The 21546-nt window shown below is 49.5% G+C and overlaps 4 protein-coding genes and 1 non-coding gene across 5 annotated transcripts; 2 read left to right on the top strand and 3 right to left on the bottom strand.

The window, feature by feature from the left end:
* Positions 1 to 1010: 1010 nt before the first annotated feature.
* Positions 1011 to 2217, bottom strand: scw4 (putative cell wall glucanase (Scw4); the record flags this gene model as incomplete). The annotated part of the gene is made up of 3 exons (XM_067627071.1): positions 1011 to 1895; positions 1956 to 2098; positions 2151 to 2217. 3 exons carry the CDS (start codon positions 2215 to 2217, stop codon positions 1011 to 1013), a joined length of 1095 nt encoding a protein of 364 aa, XP_067480439.1.
* A 924-nt stretch (positions 2218 to 3141) lies between these two features.
* Positions 3142 to 4838, bottom strand: lcbA (serine C-palmitoyltransferase subunit lcbA; the record flags this gene model as incomplete). The annotated part of the gene is made up of 4 exons (XM_067617472.1): positions 3142 to 3324; positions 3387 to 3878; positions 3933 to 4443; positions 4510 to 4838. 4 exons carry the CDS (start codon positions 4836 to 4838, stop codon positions 3142 to 3144), a joined length of 1515 nt encoding a protein of 504 aa, XP_067480440.1.
* Positions 4839 to 5613: 775 nt separating this feature from the next.
* On the bottom strand, positions 5614 to 11440 carry ASPBRDRAFT_53417 (1,3-beta-glucan synthase; the record flags this gene model as incomplete). Its single annotated transcript, XM_067627072.1, has 3 exons — positions 5614 to 5899; positions 5959 to 11232; positions 11307 to 11440. The coding sequence occupies 3 exons, from the start codon at positions 11438 to 11440 to the stop codon at positions 5614 to 5616; spliced, it is 5694 nt and encodes a 1897-aa protein (XP_067480441.1).
* A 7274-nt stretch (positions 11441 to 18714) lies between these two features.
* On the top strand, positions 18715 to 18805 carry ASPBRDRAFT_t110. Its single transcript has one exon. It is a non-coding gene; the product is annotated as a tRNA-Pro (tRNA).
* A 473-nt stretch (positions 18806 to 19278) lies between these two features.
* ASPBRDRAFT_53418 (SprT family zinc-dependent metalloprotease) lies at positions 19279 to 21460 on the top strand (the record flags this gene model as incomplete). The annotated part of the gene is made up of 2 exons (XM_067627073.1): positions 19279 to 20342; positions 20395 to 21460. 2 exons carry the CDS (start codon positions 19279 to 19281, stop codon positions 21458 to 21460), a joined length of 2130 nt encoding a protein of 709 aa, XP_067480442.1.
* Positions 21461 to 21546: the final 86 nt, after the last annotated feature.

The raw sequence follows: 21546 nt of genomic DNA on the forward strand, positions 1-21546 counted from the left end.
CACACACACACACACACACACACACACACACACACACAAAATACTAGAATACAATTACGCAGTTCGTTTCGAAAGATGATGAAAATTACAACTAAACAGAATAACTAACTAACCCAGTGGGAAGAAGTGGGAACTATCTAGGAACTGGGAAAGTGGGAAGTGGGAAGAACTAACTACTAGACTACTAGACTAGCTCCATTCTCGGACCTGGAAACTTGTACATTTTGCAACGGCGTTGTGGAAAGGAGAGAAAACCGAGATCTATTCAGTCTAGTCTAGTCTGGATCTCGTTACCGCTAAGCTACACAGCGGGTGTGTGTGGGTTTTCGGGTAGGCTTACCCGAGACAGAGAAGAAGAGAAAAGAAAAGAGAAGTAGTCTACGTAGTTGATGACGACGACGGGGCCCAGTCAGTTAGTTAGTTAGTTAGTTCTCTCCAGAGGATACTTACTAACTATGTAGTTTGGTTGATTTGGTTTGTATTGCAGACCCATGGTTACAGTTTACACATACAATGTCATGTCAATTAGCAGCAGATTACTCCGTAGTAGGGGAAGATGATAATGTGGTGAGTTTCCCTAAGTTATTGTTAGAAGTAATAATCAGTTACAGCACACACCTACATAGGTAGCTGGTTGTATCACTGGATTGTCGAATGATCTGATTTGGAAATGAAATGATGTTTAGCAATTACTAGAAAATGACTACAAAACCACCAACTCAAGTGCTGTCGAATATGCACAAGATACCTGTGTGATACATAACCAATTATTCACATGACTTGTGTACAAATGGACAGAAGAAGAACATAACAACGTGAACAATCCAATCTCCACAGGGTATGCCAACTGACAAGCTTTCCAAGAAAACAGTCACGACCGGCGCGATCAATCCGAAAGGCATAGTATCTATGTATAGAATTGCCAGAAGAGGTACCCGTGCTGATCAGCCGCCCGATACCAGATGGACGTAAGTGGAGCAACATCTAGTACGTACGAAGTGTCTAAGACATCAGTGATTATGGATGCCCCAGAACTTCTCCGCTCCAAATGTACCCGGGGAGTCTTGCTTCCAGAGATCATCATAAGCTGTAAATAAAACCAGTTCATTCTCGCCGGTAAAAGTCTGCTGCAAGCTGGCAATCGCCTTTTGCTGGTTCTGCGAGGACGGCACAGCCTTGCCATTGGGCTGGCCGTTATGTGGCCATCCTGACTCGCTAATAAGCGTCTTCTTGCCCCGGGCCGCTTTGGAAACCTTATTGGCTTGGTCCCTGACATATTGGCCGGCTTTATCAGGGGTGTTGTTGTTATCGAAAAAGGCATGGCAGTTGGCAGCACAGTAATCAGACGCCTGGCAGAGCTCCGGGTGTTGGATCAAAACTGAGAACGTATCCACCGTCACCACAGGCCCTTGGTACCCTGCAGCACGGAGCTTGCTGCGTGCCGTATTCACTGCATTGATGACATCGGTAGCCGAGTTCTTACCATTGTTGACCAGTTCGTTGCCGATGTTGATGGTGTGAAAGACAGACCAGTCCCCGTTCGCAGCCCCGGTGATATAGTCAAGGCTGGCTGGGAAATTCTGCAGGTCGAAAACTCCGGCGAAAACTTTCAAGTTGCGTTGTCGCGCTGCTTTGACAACCTTGTTCGTCTGGTCACAGTCTACGCCGTAGATCCGTACAAACCCATACTGCGTTAGCTTGTCCAAGTCTTGGTTGACTTGGTCTTGAGACTTGCAGTTGCCGTCACTATTATATGGAGAGTATGAGATGCCAAAGCGACGGTAGTTTCCGCTCTGCGGATGCTTGGTAGTTTGAGGTAGTGGGATGGCGGGAGAGAGGTCCAGGGGCAGATCTCCATCGAGAGAAGGTAACAATGGTGGAAGAGTCGCAGGCGACTATTCTGTTAGTCTGAACCCTACCCTGACGTCTGGGGCAACGCCTTTAGTGGTACTCACATTGTCTGCTGTAGCAGTTGGGTCCGCATTGCCGCCCACGACGTTGTTGGCAAGAGCATTTCCAGCTTGATCCACCCACACGATCACATCGCCTGCTGGAAGATCACCCAGAGGGCCAAGACCGCGCTTTTTGCCATGGTCATCTACAACTCAGTCAGTCGATAGGTCAGACACTTGAGATCTCGGGTGAGGCACCATAGGGAAGTGCGCTGACAGCATAGCTGAGCAGCAACACAACGAGGAGGTACATGAGACGTTTCATTGCTGGTGTAACGCAAATTTGTTGCAACTGCACTTGTTGAGCTTGACTTTGTTTTCCCTGTGTTCAATCCACGTGGTCATTTAAAAGAAGATCCTACCCTCAAGCGCACCAGGAAAGAACAGTCAAACACGGAGCGCAGAAACACCGGGTATTCCCAGTGACTGTTCAGCCAAATGCATCGCCTGGCGATTCACTCTGGCATAGAGTGAAGGACGCCTACCCTTCATTCTGGAGCGCCATGGGTGAAGACAAGGGAGCGCTATTCTGCTTCGAGGAAAACAAATGTTTAACCAGGCTTGTTTTCGATGGAATGTTAATTTCGTATCTGCGCAGATCCCTTGGTCTCGAGAATGCGCCACGGCCTCGACCAGACCATTTGCCACAAAATCGAGAGCCCGGTCGTCTTCATGGTGTAGATTGTAGCCCCTTGGCACTATTCCAGAGCCCGGGGCTGGTGTTCTGCCCCTGTCATGACTCGAACCATCAGTGAAGCGGATATCCCTGTGCATCTCTTTCGTCGCGTCGAGACTCAAGACAGAGTGAACCATAAAAATGCATTGATTGGACAAGAACACAAAATTAATATTAGAATGTAATGTCTATTAATGTCCACAGTGCCCAAGCACGCAAAGAAATAGAGGCTGATATGGGCAAATAAGAATATCTGCACAGTAAAAATAGAAACACGAGTCATCAACAACCTCATACCACGCCTCACAAAACGTATCTAGGTTGCATCAATCCACGGTGTAATATGTTATACAAGAAATCGTGTAGGGTGGTGTGCTATATCACCAACGAAAAGGGCAGCGGGCACGAATGAAAAAGGTGCAGGAGGCGTGTCATTGGAGCATTAATGTTCATGGCCTCTTGTCGGGATAGGCCGGGAATTGAAAGATGAGACTGAAAGAGATAAGGAACTTTCTACTTCCTCTTGCTTAGAACTTTCGTGATCGCGTGGCGGATGGTCGTTCCTGCTTTTTCAATTTCCTTCCTCGTCAATCCGATTGTCACGCAAACCTTCAAGGCAGGGGGGACAATCTGCTTCGGCTCAAAGTTATCCTGGAGAGTCTTCAGGCGACTGATGAGAACACCGTTTGCGAGACACTGTATTCCAGCGGTAGTCAGTTTCCCTTCTATATCGTGCCATTTTGCCAAGCAACACTTACCTCGTCAACAATATCTTGCAGCAAGAATTGCTGGTCATCCAGGGACAGCTTCTTCGCAGCAACCACCTCAGGCTTAAGGACCAGAATCATCATGGGATTCTCGGGGGAGCTGGTGCAGTAGACCCAATCACTGCGAGGGTCCAACTGGGCCCACATGGCCTTGGTATGCTCCCGCAGCTGCGTCACGGTCTCGGGGCTGTTCTGAAGGAGATTTATCGTAGCACTAGCAGTGGTGGACAGAAGAGCGGGGAGTGCCGCGGAGAACGTATAAGCAGCGGCCGAGATACGCTGATGGTGGACGATCTCTTCCGAGCCAGCGCAGAAGCCACCTCCTGCAATCAGTGGGCCGGCCAGCGAGCCCACAATCATATCAACTTCTGCCGCATCGACATTCTGGTGCTCAGTCACGCCACGGCCAGTTCGCCCAAGAACGCCAAAAGACCAAGTCTCGTCGAGGATTAGGCGGAACTTGTACTTGAGCTTGAGCTCGATCTTCAAGGTTCAGTCAGCGCAATTCACAAAAGAACAAGGGTAGGAAGGACTTACAATCTTGGGCAAATCCACCATGTCACCGTAAGATTCAAACAGACCTTCGGTGATAATGAACCGCCTAGTAAGAGGCTTCCTGGCTTGTTCCTTGGTAACCTTTGCAAGGACTCTCTCCAAATCTTCCATATCATTATGCTCATACCAACGAACAATACTGCGAGAAATCTGGATACCCTTGCGAATAGCAAAGCTAACACCCTTGTCCGCAACAATGATATCACCACGCTTGGAAAACGCGGGGATGACACTGGAGATTGTCGAAAAGGCCTGCGCATAGATAATGCAGGACGCAGTACCAAGGTAAGAGGCAACATCAGCCTCAGTCTTCATATGAACATCCTGAGTACCATAGAAACCGCGGGGACCGCAAGGACCGACACCATAGTTCCGCAAAGTCTGGATGGCCTTCTCCTTAAGCGACTCATTCGTATTGAAATTGTAGTAGTTGTAAGAACCGAGATTGACGACTGTCCGACCGTTACTCAACTTAGACTTGGGTCCAACTGGGCTGCAAGTCACCAACAGTCAGCACACCGTCTCAGAGAAGAGGCAAACCACATGAGACAGTACATACCCAACAATAACCGTCCGCTTGTCAACCTCCATCGCCTCCAACGGGGTAGGCTTGCCCACCAACGGCTCCGGAGTCCACTCATCCACGAGATCATCAACCTCATCCTCGGAGAGTTGAACCACGCCCGGTTTAGTCGAGTATTTCGGAGCGAGAAGGTAGCGAACCGCAAACAAGAAGAGAAAGAGCTCGACAGCTGAGCGGATGGGGTCATTCTGGTAACTGGACTTCACGTAACGTAGAAAGATCGCTGAACCGGGTAAACGATGGAAGAGGTCTGCGAGTTCATGGAGGTACTCCGAAAGGAGACGCTGAGTCTCCTGGATATCCATGACGGAAGAAAATCCACTTAGCGCTCACGGCGCAAGTACCCAGGAATCAGAGGAGCAGAGACTAAGATAAAATAAAGGAGACACCCTCTACAAATGAATCGACAGCATCAGCGATTGAATGACAAGTCAAGGCAGCGGCATTCCCGGAGGATCGAAGCAACGCGGCAAGTCCAACTTCCGGGATGGGCGCGGCCCTAACACGTGACTTGGGCGCTCCTTGCAGGTCAGCTCGTTTCATGAAGAGTATGCAGTAGGGACCAACAGGTCCTGAAAATGCAGTGAATTGTAGAGCACTATATCTGCAGTCAGTGATTTGGACTACAAATCTACATATGAATAGTACAGAACTGAGACCCTAGGAAGTTTGAACCTCAAAAGACTCTTTGAATTGATAGTCCGCACGAAGACTACGGGCAAAGAAGCCTTCTAGATAAACACCAAGGAAATCAAAGGCAGCCGGATGCAATAGGACGATACAAGAAAAGCTGGCAAGTCTAGTGACCATACATAAAGGACAGAACAACACCTTGACAATACAAAACAGTTGAAAGAGATTGTACCCATTAATGTTGGCAATTCAAGGAGCATACACGCAGTTTCGTTCAAGAGAAAAAGGGGTGGAGACGAAAAAAACGAAAAATAAGAGGCAAATGTATGAGACTCGGCAGCGACATCAAGACGCTGGTTACTTTATACAGCTCGTTTCCACGTTCCATTTCCGAAAAAGAAAGACAGGTAAAATGTATTGCAAAACAATTTAGGACAAAAACAACCTCTAAGCAGATGCAGACGCCGCGGACGGGGTCCAAGCGGAGTAACCGACAGGGAGACCATTACCAGTGTAACTGGAGATGGTATCGTTATTGTCGGTATCCAGAGGCTGCATGAGGTCCATGATGTTGAGTGTCACACTGATGCCTTCATCGCGGGCAACCAGAGGAGCAATGAGAAGGATGAGGAACAGAACCAGCATAGTGAAATACAGGATCGCGAAGCGGACAACTCTCCTCTTGCGGAGCTTAGACTGCTTCAGAGAGTAGATGGGAGGACGGATTTGACGACTATTCATACGTTAGTAAAGCCCGATTAGAAAGGCAACTGAAGTGGAATCAGAACGTACCTAGGCCTCAGCCAGAAGAGGATGACAGAGTGGAACTTGTCAACGTAGGGAATGCAAAGAGCGGGAAGCATGATGAAGAGGAGAAGATGGCCCAGGACAAAGTCGGCAGAGAAGTATCCAAGCTCAGTAATCTTACACAGGAATTCTCTGCCAGGCTGGGAAAGCGAGTGCCAACCCATGCTGTACCATTTTCCGGTCCACCAGGCGATGTTCGACTGGTCATGCTTGAACTCTCTGGTCAGGGCAAGGGAGATGATCAGCTTGTAGATGAAGCGCTGGATTGCGGCCGCAGCGATCATTCCGAGGACCATGCGAGGCCAAGACCAGCTCTCAAGGAAGAACATGACTTCGAAGATGACAAGCAGGATGATGACCGCGATGGCGTGTGCGATGGCGGCGAGGACCGCACCGAATTTCTTGCAGCACATGCTGAAGATGGGTCCCATACAGCAAGCCATAGCGAAAAACATACCCGAGACACCCGCATTGACGCCAATGGGACCGAAAGCGACAATCGCAATACGAACGATGGCATTCGACGCACGCGCGTTGTCATTGGAGATACCGGTTCTCGAGTTGATGTAGAGGTAGGGAACCAGAGTCACAGCAACTTGAACGAGAGGGGCAATGATTTCGCTAAAGAAGATGTTGGTAAACTTGGCCCTAGGGACGTCGCCAGATCCCTTCTCCGAAGGAACACCGAGAAGCTTGCGCTTGTAACCCGTGAGACGGGTACGAGACAAGCGGCAGAAGGCGATCCAGGAGGAAGCATGCGAGCGCGAGTTACCACGGGACAGCCATCTAATGTAATCGCGGTAGTCGATGAAGAAATCGTGCCAGGCGAACTGGTGAGGGTTGAAGAGGAAGGGAGAAATGCAGAGAGCAAGCAGAGAAACCCAGAACCAGATGAGGGCAGCTGTCCAGACAGTGGATGTCGCGAAAAGAAGCATGAGCAGGGAACGAGCACCGGCATAGATTGACGGTCCAGCGAAACGCGAGTACAAGACACCGAATGGGATACGAGCCGTCGCGAAACCACGTCCAGTACCGATGTAGCGAGCACCACCGAAGGAAAGATTCTGGTGAACAGCATTGGCATAAATTTGGCAGACGAACACCTCGAACATGAAGGAGAAGGAACCAAAGTGCTTCGCCAGACGAGTAGCCATGCGCCAAAGACCTCTCTCAGTCAATTCCTGGACAGCCAGGGGAACGAAGGAGATGAAGAACACAATGAAGATGGAGACGACACAGCGGTTCACCCAGGCGACAATCGGTGTCAGGTCAGCGCAGTACGTGGGGCGCAGAGGGTCGGTGATAGGCAAGTTCGAGTTGTAGCGGCAGGTAATGGTCTCATGCTTCAGGGCACCAAGGTTGATCAGGACAATCATGAACATCTGCACAGACAACATAATGAACATGTTGTTCAGATGGAAACCAGGGTGGGCATAGTAGAAAGACAGGAAACGGTCGAGAGGCAGCTGAGTTCCGAGGTAGTAGTACTCTCTGGACAGCATCTGCTCACCCATACCAGTACCAATCTTGGTTGTGAAGTTCAGAATGGAGCCGAAACCCAAATCACGACCCTTACCGCACTGGAAGTACTCGCAATGCTTAATGCGTCCACCACGGCAAAGAGCAGTCATACCAGCATAGATATCCTCGTTCAGGTGGAGACCCTTCTGAGCCTTGGAGATACCACCACGCGTAGTCATGAAAATACCGTTCAGGAAATCCGGGTGACCGTAGTGCAGTTTTCCACCAATCTGCGCAAGGGTACGAGCAAACAGGGTACCGAATGTCTGTTCCTTACTGGCAGCAACGTCACCAAGAACACCAACGTTCTCGGAGAAAATGTATTCACGAGCACCGAGAATGGCGACGGGGGTTTCAGCATCGGTGGCAATACCAGGAGTGTAGGGCGAGACATTATCAGTGGTAAGTTCTTCAAACTCAGCCAGAACGCTACGGATCTTGAGACACTCCTCCAGGTAGTTATCCTGGTTGGCGTCAATGACCTGGATGTATTCACCGCGGTAGAAGATGATGGAGTGGTTCTGGTTGTCGGACTTGCCGTCACCCAGGATAGGGTTTCCGGAGAGCTGAATTCTGAACTTGGGCTTGCGCATTCCGTTGTCAAGGAGCTCGCAGTGTCCATCGATCAAAGCCGAGTACAAGCGGGGCTCCTCACCCTCGTTGGCTGGCGGTTCCTCGTCAAGGTAAGCGATCTGAAGATCAGGGTAGGCACGCAGAAGGAACTCGGTGTTTTCGCGCTCTTCCTTGTTGAACTTGGCATAACGTTGCATGGAGACACAGATCTTGAACTTGCGGCGAGCCATTCTCTCAAGCTCACGTTCCAGCTTCTCGGAGTTACCACCAAACATCTGGACAACCTCGGGGTTTTCGACACGGTAGAGAAGCTTAATCGCCCTGCTGTAGTTCATGAAACCGGAGACGGTTCTGTACAGGGTCTGAGAGCGAAGAGAGGACCAGATACGGGTACGGAGCGTGTATTCGGGAGCGGCAGACTTGAAACCAATGCAGTAGAAAGGCAGGTCATCGATCTTGCTCTTCTGCGCATCCTTCTCGTTCTTCTCGGGTTCGCCGTTGAATTGGGAGGTCTCGTCAGCCAGAATCTTGGTGTCCTTGACAAAGCAGTCCCACTCGTGGGGGTGGAGCTGTTTCAGGTATTCCAGCAGAGTGACGCGAGAGTATGGCTCATCCTCACGAATAATTTCACGCAACGACAGCAGAATCTTCTCACCGTAGTGGGGGATAAGGACAGTGAAGGTGGGCATGTTGTCAACCGGAAGAGGCTCAGGCATGGGGGTAGCGACAGACTGGGCAAAGAAGGAGATACGACGCTCAGCCTCACTACCCGCGGGGAAGAACTCGGTCTTGAAAGACTGGTCTTCCTGGGAAACGAAGAAGGTAGGAGCCCGCAGAGTACGCTTGCCCTCTTGTTCAGACGGAACCTGGTGGTAAAGCAACTTCTGAACGTGATCAATGGCCAGCAGATGCTCACGGTACATGGAGATGATGATGGCGTTCCAAACTTGAGAGATGAGAACCTTGGGCTTGTACTTGATCTCCATGTCGGTCGTAGCCAAGACCTTAGAGTAGATACGCTTCGGTAGGCGAGAGAAAATGTTTCTCCAGGGAGACCAGATGGACACACCCAGGTAGAAGGACCGAGCCACTGAGAAGATGGTGTTACAAATGACGTACCACAGATAACTATCCAGGAAGAACAGGGTCAAATCCATGAACATCATCAGACCGAGAAGGATCTGAGGCTGGGCATGGCAAAGACTGTTCGGGATGTAGGTGACACCAGCACATTGATGGATACGCATCGGAGACAGGATACGCATGGGATCCTTCAAGGACAGCGTCAAGAAGAAGTAAGACTCGACCAGCTTGGCACCGAAAACACAGATCCACAGACCATAGGACATCCACATGTCGTTGCCATTCAGGCGAGGGTAGCTCGCCGTGAACGTCTGACTGGCCACGTATTGACGGCCGTGCTTCTTCAGATAACTGCCAAACAGACCTCCAAGAGGCATGACAGAGAAGAAGAAGAACGTGACCAAAGCAATAAAGAAGTGGATGATACCAATGATGAGGCAGATGGTCTCACTCAAAACGTTGTTGAAACCGAAGACCACGACACCGGGAGCAAGATTGATAATGAAGACGACGATGAGGAACATCAGGCGCTTGCTGAGATGCTGAGCACCCGCCCAGCGACGAGGCACATACATCCACTCACAGAGCGTTGCGCAGATCTGAATGAAACCAACCAGGGCACCACCAAAACCGACAGCAGACCAGTACTTTGAACCAACGGGCTTGTTGTCCAGCTGCTGCTGGTAGTTCTTGGTATACAGGGTGGGGGCGTTGTAAGCAGTGAAGAACCAGAAAGCACCCAGGTGAATAACCCAGATACGGTTGAAGTTGGTGATCATGTGGAACCAGGACCGAGTCTCTCTGTACGTCTTGAAGAATGCCTTCTTCCAGTCGACATCCTTCAACTTGGTCCATCTTTCAGCCGGGGGAACATCGACCAGACGAGTCTTGTCCTCGAATGAAATGCGTTCGATACCCTCAGGGTACCAGAAAAGTTGGTTCATATCATCGTATCCAATGATCTTGTCGTGATCACGCTCACGGCGGACATACTTGCCATCCAAGATCTCATATCCCTGGTCACGACAGTACTGGTACAAGGGGGTAATGATCTCATTCAGGTAAGTGAATTCCTCCACCGGCTCGACGCGGCTCTGGCACTCAGGGGAGCTGTAGTAATCATCGGCACACTTGAAGATGAAGCAAATGCACTCAGGCATGTAGCGGACCTGGTTAGCTTCACCCCAGCACAGCATGTACAGAGCCAACTGGCGGACACGATCATGCGGGGACATGCGGTTCATGCGGGTCTTCCACCTATATACAGCAGCTTCCAGGCTGTTGTCACCTTCCATAGCCTCCAGGTTCTCCTCGACATTCTCAGGGTTCTGCTGTGCTGCCGCCTTGGCCGCTTTGCGAGCCTTTCTGGTCTTCCGGTCGGCTTTGCCCAGCTTCATGTTGGCGAATCCCACGGCATCGTCCAAATCCAGGTGGGCTGCAAAGTACCAGCGGCGGTAGTTGGCATTGTCACCACCAATATAGTCGGCGTGCAGAGAGAGAAGGGCTTGGTTGGGCGTCATTCTAGAGGCCCGGGAGTCCAATTGTGTCATCAGGTGGTCATACATGTTGCGCATGCTGTCCCTCTGGAAACCGAATTTGTTGACCAGGTCAATGAAGATGTCTTCGATTTCCTCCTTGGAGACAGGAACCTGGCCATCCGATGCCCAGGCTGGGTATGGCTCCCGGGAACGCGGTCCACCAGGAAGGGCGCCTGCGTAGTCCATGCCGTATACGGGTGTCGAGGCGCCAGATGATCGGTTGGCGCCATATGAGACCTGCGAAGATGGCGGCCGGTATCCGTTGTATCCACGACCAGCGTACTGGCTGTCGGCATAGCTGTTGTAACGCTCGTCTCCACGACCATAGTAATCCATATCCGCGGCTCGAGCAGTTTCCGACCTCATGGTGAAATCGCTGAAGGTCTCCGAATCCTCCTCAGAATCTCCACGGCGTCTGCCCCGGGGTGCACCATTTCCTTGGTCATAGTACTGGTCACCGTAGTAGTCGTCCTGGTGACCAGCGTCGTAGTAACCACCCTCTTGGCCATATGCCTGACCACCTTCGGCGTTGTAATAGTTGTTGCTGTTCGAGGGGCAATCGTCAATCAACAGAACATTCTGAGTATTCATTGTTTAAAAGGGGGGGGGGGTACATACCCTCTATCATAGTAGCTGTCGCCATAATCGTTAGGATCGTAATAAGCCTGGCCATGTTCGTCCTGGTAGTAGGCATCGCCATGCTCCTGGTGGCCGTAGCCCTCATCGTAATGCCCTGCTGGATAGCCTGACATGTTGAATAGCCACAATCACCGAGCCGATTTAATAGCTTCTTCTAAACCATGAGCATCAATATGGCCTGACTTTGGGGGGTGGGATAGCGTTTCGTAAGCCGAATCCTGTAACTTACATCAACAGTGGCCCATTAAAAATTACTCTGATCCGATTTTAAGTGATAGAAGCATAAACAGAATGCACTTCTGGCGCAATGGATGTGTATGCTGGAAGATCTCGAGACGCGTCGTAGATTGACTTTTGATGTTGGTGCAGCGTTCTTTTCTCTGAAGGCACCAGTGCCGGGAGTGTGTTCAAGGGTGTAAAACTAAACAACAATCTCAACTCGAAACGATCGTCTGCTTATTTTTTTTTCGACTTCCAGGGCGGGGCCGGCTGGTCGTCGCTAGAGGGACGTTTTGATAAACGAATGGAAGGGTGAAGCGAAGTAAAGAACAAAACACGACTAGGGGGGTGTTGCTCCAAAGCAAAAGCCTCCCGACTGCCGCTGGCTGAACCTGTCTCAGCCAAGAAAGGCCTCCCTCTTCTTTCCTCAAACGAAAGCAAGAAAGAAGGGAGGGGAGGTCGCTAGTGTTGTAAAAGTAGCGTCGGGGGAGGGGGGGAAAACGAAGTGTCGACAAGACAAAAAAAGAGCGAACAGGAACCGAAAGGAAAAGAGGTCGAAGATCAAAAGAACGAAAGAAGGAAGGAAGGAACTAAGAGACGGACGGGGAGGGAGGAGGAGGCTTGAGTTGGACGGTAAGTGGTGAAAAGGGAATTGATTGACCACCCAAGCAGGGAAGATAGGACTGGCGCTACTCCCTAGTAGGACCTGGAAAGAAGGGGAGACTTGAAGAGGGGGGGCGGCGCTGGTGGTTATTTTGGGATCTGGATCTGCTAATTTACTTTGCGCGCCCAGTCCTGTACCTGTATGCGATACTGGATTATTCCTAAAAAGGCCCGGAGGGTGTAAATATGGTAAGCAGACGGGTGCCCCTGCAGCCTATCACAGTCGGTTCAACCTCCCCATTCATCCCACCTGCACCGGGCGGGGGTTACCATCGGTATTACCGCACGCAGTACCAAAACGCGCGTATCGTTACCCACTTTTCCGCCAGTCCTAACTCTGTCCACAACAACCACAACCTCCCCCCCCCCGACGCCTCAGCCCTCACCATTTCGGGGCTGGAGATTCTTTGAGTGTCGGTCGAATGAAGTGCGGAATTACTTGGCAGGGTCCTCGGTGATTGGCTTACTGCCGCCTGAGGTGGCTCATGCTGCCTACCAAACTGACCTACCAGATGTCGGGTCAAGGATTCGAGGTGCCTCAGATACCATGGATAATGGGCCACACAAGCTGGAGTCGTTATTTACTTTTTAGTAATGTGCAAAATCTACGTATCTCTCCCCTCTGTTTTCGGTCATCTTCCCTCACCCTTTGTTTCTTTTTCCTTTTTTTCATCATCTCTCTCATATTTTCCAATATGATATCAATCAAGATATTCAATGGTGTAATTGTTACCCACCCTTAGGGGGGCGAACATCCTTTCCTTTTTTTTTTATCCTTTAATTATGGAAACAGTGACAGCTCGAGGCTCTAGGTAGGAGAAGGTTAAGCGGCGTGAGTTCCCGGCACAACAGGATGGCCAGACGGCGTTGGTCGCGGAATCCATGGGAATCAAGACGGCCCCTGAAGCCCCGACCCACCGCCAGGTAATGCAGATGGCGCAATGAAACTGTATCCGGACGGTATCGTATCTTATGGTGTATTGGTGTGACAGCAAATTTACCGCAGTTGTGTTTATGTTGCTTCCGAACGGCATGCAGGGATAATTTTCCTCATTCCTGAAGCCTGAAGACTGTCTCTCAACGACTGCCGCAGATATGGTCGTGGCCATGGTAAAAATGCGTCGCTATGCAGTTCATGGCGGTTGTTATTATATATTGTTCTTGTTTATTTATGTCCATCGAAGACTGTGAGCCCCTCAAGGAGGAGGGGGGATGTTTGGTTCACTATCTTTTTCGGGCTTTGCTTCGTTCCTGATCCAAGACCTGGCACCTACGGTTGCCCTATTGTATCTGGTGTGTCAGCATAATCAGCTCGTCGCCGTAACGGAGTTAACAACTACCCCATATTCAATACATAGTTACTGGAGGAAATAGACTATAGACCTACCAGGCTACCAGACAGGGCTTTTACATCCGTCAGGCGACATCCTTTCAGCCCGGAGGTATTATCGGATGCTCAGGAACTCCGTACTTACATCCACGCTGCAGTTTCATTCTCAATCGAGCGTGTAGAACATTGCACGGCTCGAAGTTCATCAAATCTTCTATTCGTTGTCGAATTTGCTACCGATTGAACAATACGTAACCTCGTAGTTCGAAAACGAATAGGTAGCGTCAGTCAATTTGCCACGGTGGAAAGCTATATTCACTGCTAGCCAGTTGAGAAGCTACACCGAACCATAGCCGCTGATTAAGGTACTAAGGTAGGTAGGTAGGTAACATTCCCATTTTTACTTTTTTCCAATTATATCTTGCCCCTTGCCACCAATAGTTCATACCTGGCGGCTATCTCACATTGACGGGTAGTAACCCGCCCGACACAGTACTCCGTAGACTACTATCTAGGGGATGGGGTACACTCCGTCCAACTATCAAATCAAGGTGCTATTATTATTGTTGAGCCGATGAACCCGCCTCGCGAGGGTGGATGCAAACGGGTACGACTTACACAGAGAGGGTAGATCAAACTTTATATAGAGGAGAAGGAATAGACGCATGACATGGTGGCTTTATCTGAGGTGGCAATACGATCTTCTTGGGTTACTCAAATCGGTGGATGTTCAGTCAAGGTTAATGGGCTACATCTTCAATGCTAGCAGTGAACCTGCAGGAATGCAGAGTATGGGGTTATGCAGAGGATTGTTTTCCATTCCTGAGGACCGTCAACAACAATAGAAAGAAGCCATGCCATACTTGTTGTCCCAGCCACAAGAAGCCATTCATCCTTGATGGAGTGCTTTCTCGACATGGGGTTGTTAACTATGCCGGGCGATTCCGCCCGTTGGCTTGAATCATAAGAAGGGTAATATGAGAACAGGGTGAATTCCAAGAAGAGTTGGCACTTGGGGTTTCGATGCCTCGAGTCACGGATTACTAGAGTAGGTCTAATATATCCAAAGAAAGGGGAAAAAAATGTTAAAACCTGATGCCTTCTTTTGCTTGCTTTTCCCATATGATAGACGAGAATCTCGTCAGCAGCAAGTTGTGATACCGTCAAATCACCACACTCGTATGAATGAACAGCACATGGAAATAAGAACTGAAAGTTACCTTACACGGATACGTGTCAGCCACTTGACTTGCAGGCTAACTGCGTAACGCAGCAGCAAACCATGCGTTGAGTTTGACACCACATAAGCAAGTGACCCGTTTTTTTCCCAGATATAATGTAAGCATCAAACCACTAAGATTGAAGTGTTCGAGGCAAGCGAACCCCCCACCTGCACATTAGACCCAACTTTGAGCCTTGGTAGAAGTCACTGTTTTCTTGCTTTTCTTTCGGTGCCTTCTTTGCTCCCTTGAAGGACTTCCGACAATATCTGGTTTCTGATTGGCAAGCTAAGGTTATCTTTTGGGCCTTCCCGGAAATCGTAAGAGATAATCAGGCTAGATGATCGACAAGACAATGTGGTCTGCCTTCTTCCCAGCCTTTTTTTTTCCAACTGCGGGAAGGCTGGGAGAACATAGCGGTGGGTACGCACTAAGTGCTTAGCAGCCGACTACTGTATCTGCTTCATCTCAGACAATTTCTTGGGCTTGTCGCCGGGAAAGCAGTGCTCCGGGCGGTGTTAAGAGGGGAAGGGTTCTAGAAGGATAATAGACAGGTCTCTTGTGTGGGAATGATTGATGAACGTGAAGCTTGTGCATCCACATCCCGTAGTAACTACGCAACATGCCGATAGTTGAATGATAGAATCGGCTCCTAAGTTAGATTCGGGGAAGCATAACCTCTTCGTCTTAATACTTTTTCCGCCATAATAATGCAGGTTGAAAGCATGCTCTTCTGAAAATTGTTTCCGAAATCTGTCGGTGACAATAAACACTGCACCGAGATCGAAGCAACCAAGCAACCCCCAGAGCCATGGTTCCGGCCACTGCTGCACCACCGGTTGAGGTTCTCACAATATGTGTATCTCATTTATTCTGCTAGCCGGTTCCCTGGTTTGTTCTCCTCAATGTGGATAAATGTCTACGTTTATAGTTCGACTTTTTCTTATTTCTATAATTAATTGGCTCCTACGGGCAGTACTTTTGACTCAGAATGAGAACAGTTTCCGGACTTGCTCTACCGGTGAACCATAGACCAGCTTCCCTATATATAAATATATCTCTGCCCTTGCAGGTAGAAATTCAGGAACACGGTCCTTCTCCGAACCCTTCATGGGTCTACTTACTATTCGAAGTAATCGCAACTCCCCAAAGTACATGGATGGTTTAATGTGGCCAACAGGCTCGTAGGAATACCCAATTGGCAAATATCAGGACACCATGCAAACGAGTGATTCTGACACCTCCATAAGCCCATAGCGTCTCTCAGGCACAGCCATGCGATTGGCATTCAACGGATATTACTTGCTTATGTTGCATATCTAATTGGCTTTGAACGATGCAATGATGAAGGTTGGTGAACCGCCAGGATTACACCCGCTCATCTTGCAGCCAACAAATGCAGCGATTCCATCCATCTTACTCACTGGTACTCTGTAATAGTAATCAATGTACTGTTGCTTACAGTGGAGCAAGATACATACTAGTAGGATCAGGACACCTTTCCAATACAGGTTTCATAAAATAGAAAAAGAATCTAAGCCAATCCATAAGCAGAAATGGTGGGTCTGGGATATGCGCGACCGGGGAACCAACCAATCGGACCCGACCGCCCGACAAAAGGGCCAACGGGTGGCGATTTCTTAACGCCGGACAACACTTTCAACTGGCTGAAAGGGCCCGGACTGGTCCAAAAAAGAACGACGACGTGGAACTCTTGTCTGGGAAGAGAAAAAAAGGGGTGGGTGGTTTCAGGTTTCCATTTGGCCCGACCTAGAACAATCCCCGGCACCACCATCATTATCATCTTTCCATTAATTGTGCCAATCAGCAGGTTGTTTCTGATTCTCCTTTCGTCTTACAAACTATACCATCTGGTTTTGTAATTCAGTATCTTTTGTTTCGACTTACATACACCGCTTGATCCTGTTAGCCGATGGGTAACTATACGTAGTACTAAGTACGTAGGTATAGGGTTGGGTTATTATTATCTTCCTCGATGATAATTATTAATGATCGCTAATGGACTCCTTATCCGCCTCAGTACTAAGATAGGTACTTACTAGATATTATCTATATCAATCATTCAATAATGCTGGACAGGGGGGAGTCTCGACTTTCGCAGAACCAAGTACGGAGTAGTTAGTTACTCAGTGTCCTCTGAATAATCATGAGTTGACTCCATCGACGGAAAAAGGAGCGATCATCATCACACATTGCACGGTCGGTCATCTGCATAACTAACTTCCGTTGCTATCTACTCGATGTAAAAAGAGAGAGAAGGAGAGGTTGGATATCGCCATCCTGACCCGTGCTGCCTGTCCTGCCACCGACGGACGGTCTCAGTAAGTACAGATGTTAGCAGCCTGGCATCGCCACACCGATATACCACGCTAGCTATGTACATCTGCAACTGGAATCTTTGAAACTCGAGATCGGCATGTGTCGAAGCAACATCGGGATCCAGAAGCACGGCAAGTCAAAAACTTTGTTTGGCTGGGAGTGGGGAGTGATGAGCAACCTTGCTTGCGCACAGCTGTTCTGTATGTCTGTCTGTCTGTCTGATCTGCACGGGTGAGATGCTGTGGGTAGCTTCTCTCCGCATTCGGTTGTTCAAATTATGTACGGTGTTGTGTGTAGCTACGCAACAACCTCCGCACGTATGGAGTATCTTGTGTGGCCCTTGTGGGTGGTATGATATGCATCTGCGTTTGGTTGGCTCGATTGCGTTGCACGGTGGAGGCAACGGTGTTCCCAAGGCTTGATTCCATGTACACTGTAGGCATTGTTCGGGTTCGTTCTGCGTTGGACTGTGTGATGCTGCTGCGGGAAACTCTCCACCTTATGTCTTAGACCTGATAGATGTAGTGTTACGTGGGTTATTGTGCATGCGGGTGGGTGGTCTCAGTCCGTCTGCTTTGCTTCGTTCAGTAACTCTCGTGTGCCATATGATGTCGTTGTGCTTGGTTTGGCTGGGTTGGCCCTTGAAAGTGATAGCACTGAAATACTATCCGATATTCATGATGTGTAGGGTATATGCTTGAGAGCTCTACATGGTTCGGTGTCTGATTGGGCTTCTATGCTCGATTGTCTTACTACTGGATGGTTCTTGTGCCATCGGTGCCATACGGTTGGCGGGAGTACGTACGTGCTCTGATGCTCGATATATATAAGTAGTATGCCATTAGGTATACCGTACTAGCATATTCAAGCCAGCCATCCTGGCTTTTTGGTGTGGTTCGCCGGGCTCATGACACTGCTTCCAGCCCTAGTATTCTGTAGGTCTAACAGTAGACTATTAGTATATACCCCTAGGCTGGTTATCCCGCTATACCTTTCGGCCTTACCATGGTTTCTTGTTCACCCCGATAGACCGGAGGGTCCAATTTGTGTCCCATCTCCCTGCATCTGCATAGTATGTAGTGGCAACTATATTCTCCTTGGTCGGCATCGTCTGTCCCGGTGACCAGTGTTTCACATGTCTAGTGGGTTCATCGCTGTTGCTATTGCTGTGTGGCGGCGTTGTTATCCAAGATCGGGAGACTGTGCTTGGATATGTTTGTATTCCACCCTCTCCAAATGATGGAGTGTCTTTCCTATTTCTTGTGTGATAATGCAGAACACTGGCACTGCTGTGTGGCTACTCCTCGATGCGCAGATGCGTGTTTGGTCGTGCGCATAGTTGGGGTGACTGAATGTATATAATCGATAGCTATAACGGATGATGGCATACTGCTACGAAAACAAACTTCGCGAAGCAGTCTGCTAAAACTGGACTACAAGTATGCGTAGAGGGGCAGCTTGGAGAGGACAAAGTAAATAACACCAAAGTATCAGCCATATAAATCGTGAACAAGCTGTCTACATGGCCACAGACGGACCTACTGCATAGGCTTTCGTGACCTGCAAGATAAGTCTGATTTATATAATTAATATTTCAAGTCTAAATATATAACAAGCCCGGGTGGTCTAGTGGTATGATTCTCGCTTAGGGATACAAACCCAAGCATATCTGCGAGAGGTCCCGCGTTCGATCCGCGGCTCGGGCCTTGTCTTCATCTTTTTTGTTTTTGTTTTTATTGCTTGGCCATCATGTAGGCATTTTTGTATTGATTGGGACTGCAACCTGCGTCGCCAGAGGGCCAACGTTTACCGACTTTCCGATGATAACTGTATCCCACATACACCATGGAACCTTAAACCCAATGCCTGCCACCAGACTATCTATCCCGTGGTAGGCGAACCAAGTAACGAGGTTGCCCTGCCAACCATGTCTCTTTGCCCATCCATCAACAGTAGCCACTTACTTACATAGATATATCCAGCACCAGCTCACACGCAGGTACACCACAGCTACATCTGCGAGTTCGCCGACACCGCATACACCAACTACCGACATACCAGCAGCTGCATTCTGACATCTCACATCCTGTCCTGCAGGAGTGGGAGGAGGAAGAGGAGCCCTTACCCGTCTCACATCACCCACCACCCGCAGTCGCAACGAACGGGAAGACAAGACAAAATGGCTCGACTCAACCCCGCCAGTCCAGCAAAGCCAGCAAAGCTACAGGAGCGCCGAACACCCCCATCGCAGAGGAATCTCAATCGCACAGCGACCATTAAGCGCGACACCAGAGACAATAAATACTCTGCGACAGCAAAGGCCAAGACAGTAGAACAATGGGCCGCCGCCGACGAGACATGGACAAAGAGCCGATACTCCGCAACAACGCCAGCGATCGAAGAACCATCGAAAAGGAGGAATGATAACAGACTACAAAGATCGGGAACCGTTTCCAGTGGGGTCTTTGATATCTTCTCGGACAATGGGGATGGGCTGAGTGAAACGGAGGACAGCAGTTTGTCGTCTACTCGATCTTTGATGTCGAATGAGGGACGCACTGCGGATCCTTTGAAGCTCTCACAGGTCAATTCTTTGTTGCTCCCATTGTCTCAGCAGTCGAGGAACAGGCCGCCGCGCAAGTCGGTCGGGTTTAACTATGATAAGGAAAATGATCCTATTGATGATGAGGCAGACGAGGCGGATGAGAGTTCGGGCCTTTCGAGGAACTCATCTACTGCTTCGAATCGATCGCCTACGCGTAACACGAACAGAGAGGTACAGCCGCGGGGCAGGTCTAGGACCAGGTATATGGGATATCGTCGGGAGGATACAGAGTCAGAGGCTGGAGAAAGCGAAGATGATAATGGCTTTGACTCAATGGATGATTTCATTGTTAGCGACGACGAAGAAATCAGTTATCATGAGACGTCTGACGATGAAAGCCTCGAAGAAGAACAAGAAGAGAAACAGCCAACTCCTTCGCCGCCTAGGACTCGAAAGAGACTGCTTCGAGGGAGACGACCCCGTCCAGAAATAGAGCCAGAGACAACATCTCAGAGTTCTCCGCGTGAAAGCTTTCGCTTGGAGCCTTCGGTGCCTGCTACGATGACAATGGAGATCCCTAAGCTAGAGGCAAAGCCCAAGAGGCTGTTTCAAAGCGAGCTCGAATTATCTGAGAAGCTGAACAAGTTGAGGCTGGACAATAAAGACATAGAGCCCCACCTGGATGAGAGCACTTATGAGTGAGTTTGATAGAGAGCCCCAGCCACCCATATATCTACTAACACCATGCAGGAGCATCGAAGAAGTAGACCCCCCCACCAAGAAGCTTCCATCAAGGAACAGTGTTCGACTGGAGACACCCCCAGCTAGTCCAACAAAGGGTAGTCTGCGATCTCCAACCAAACTCAAGGCCCACATACCACCAACACCACACCGAGAAAGTGTCGACGCATTCTGGAGCCAGGAAACCACAAACAACTGGATCGACCAGCACTCTCCGTGCAAGATCGACGATCTACTGCGAGAATTCGACGACGACTCGGATGATGAGTTCAATGACAGGGACATTATGCCCAAGCTTGCAACCCCGAAGATAACCAAGTCCTCGGCCAAGACACCCAGCAAGACAGCGATGAAGAAGGCAGAAGTCGAGCGGAGAAAGCTCGAGCGGGAGCGCGCAAAGGCATTCATGGAAAACAGACAAGCCATGGCCGAGAAATTCTTCAAAGTCCTCGATGACACCGTAACAGACGGCCGACTCTCAAGAATGACCGCCTCGACAGGAGGCGTAATTATCGAATGGAAAAGCCGACTCCAAACGACCGCCGGCCGAGCATCCTGGAAATGTGTTACCCCGTCACCGAAGAAGGGGGAATCGGCCATGCCACCGCAGCATTATGCCACCATCGAACTTGCAGCAAAGGTAGTCGACTGCGAAGAGCGGATCATCAAGACCGTCGCACACGAATTCTGTCATCTGGCGAACTACATGATCTCGGGCGTGCATGATAACCCACACGGTACTAGCTTCAAGGCATGGGGTCGAAAGTGTAAGGAAGCAATGAAGAACCATCCTGTCTATGGTGGGAAAGTCGAGGTCTCGGTCAAGCATGACTACGCTATCGACTATAAGTACGTGTGGCGCTGTGTGCACTGCAACCTGGACTATGGACGCCATTCAAAGAGCATTGATCCCAAGAGACATCGGTGCCGATGCCAGGGCATTTTGCAGCAAATCCAACCTAAGGTGAGAAATGTGTCGCCATTGAAGAAATCAGTGAACACGCCAGGACCGAGCGTTAGGGGCTTGTTGAACGAAGTGGGCCGTGTGATGGGTGAGACACAGAGGCAGACGTAATTTGGTGTTACTGATCTCTGGAAGGTACAATATTCGATGTATGTCATGACTGATGGGTAAATGATTTTGTTATTAGCGATCATGTA

The sequence above is a fragment of the Aspergillus brasiliensis genome (assembly GCF_001889945.1).
Source record: "Aspergillus brasiliensis CBS 101740 unplaced genomic scaffold ASPBRscaffold_4, whole genome shotgun sequence".
Taxonomy (NCBI): Eukaryota; Fungi; Ascomycota; class Eurotiomycetes; order Eurotiales; family Aspergillaceae; genus Aspergillus; species Aspergillus brasiliensis.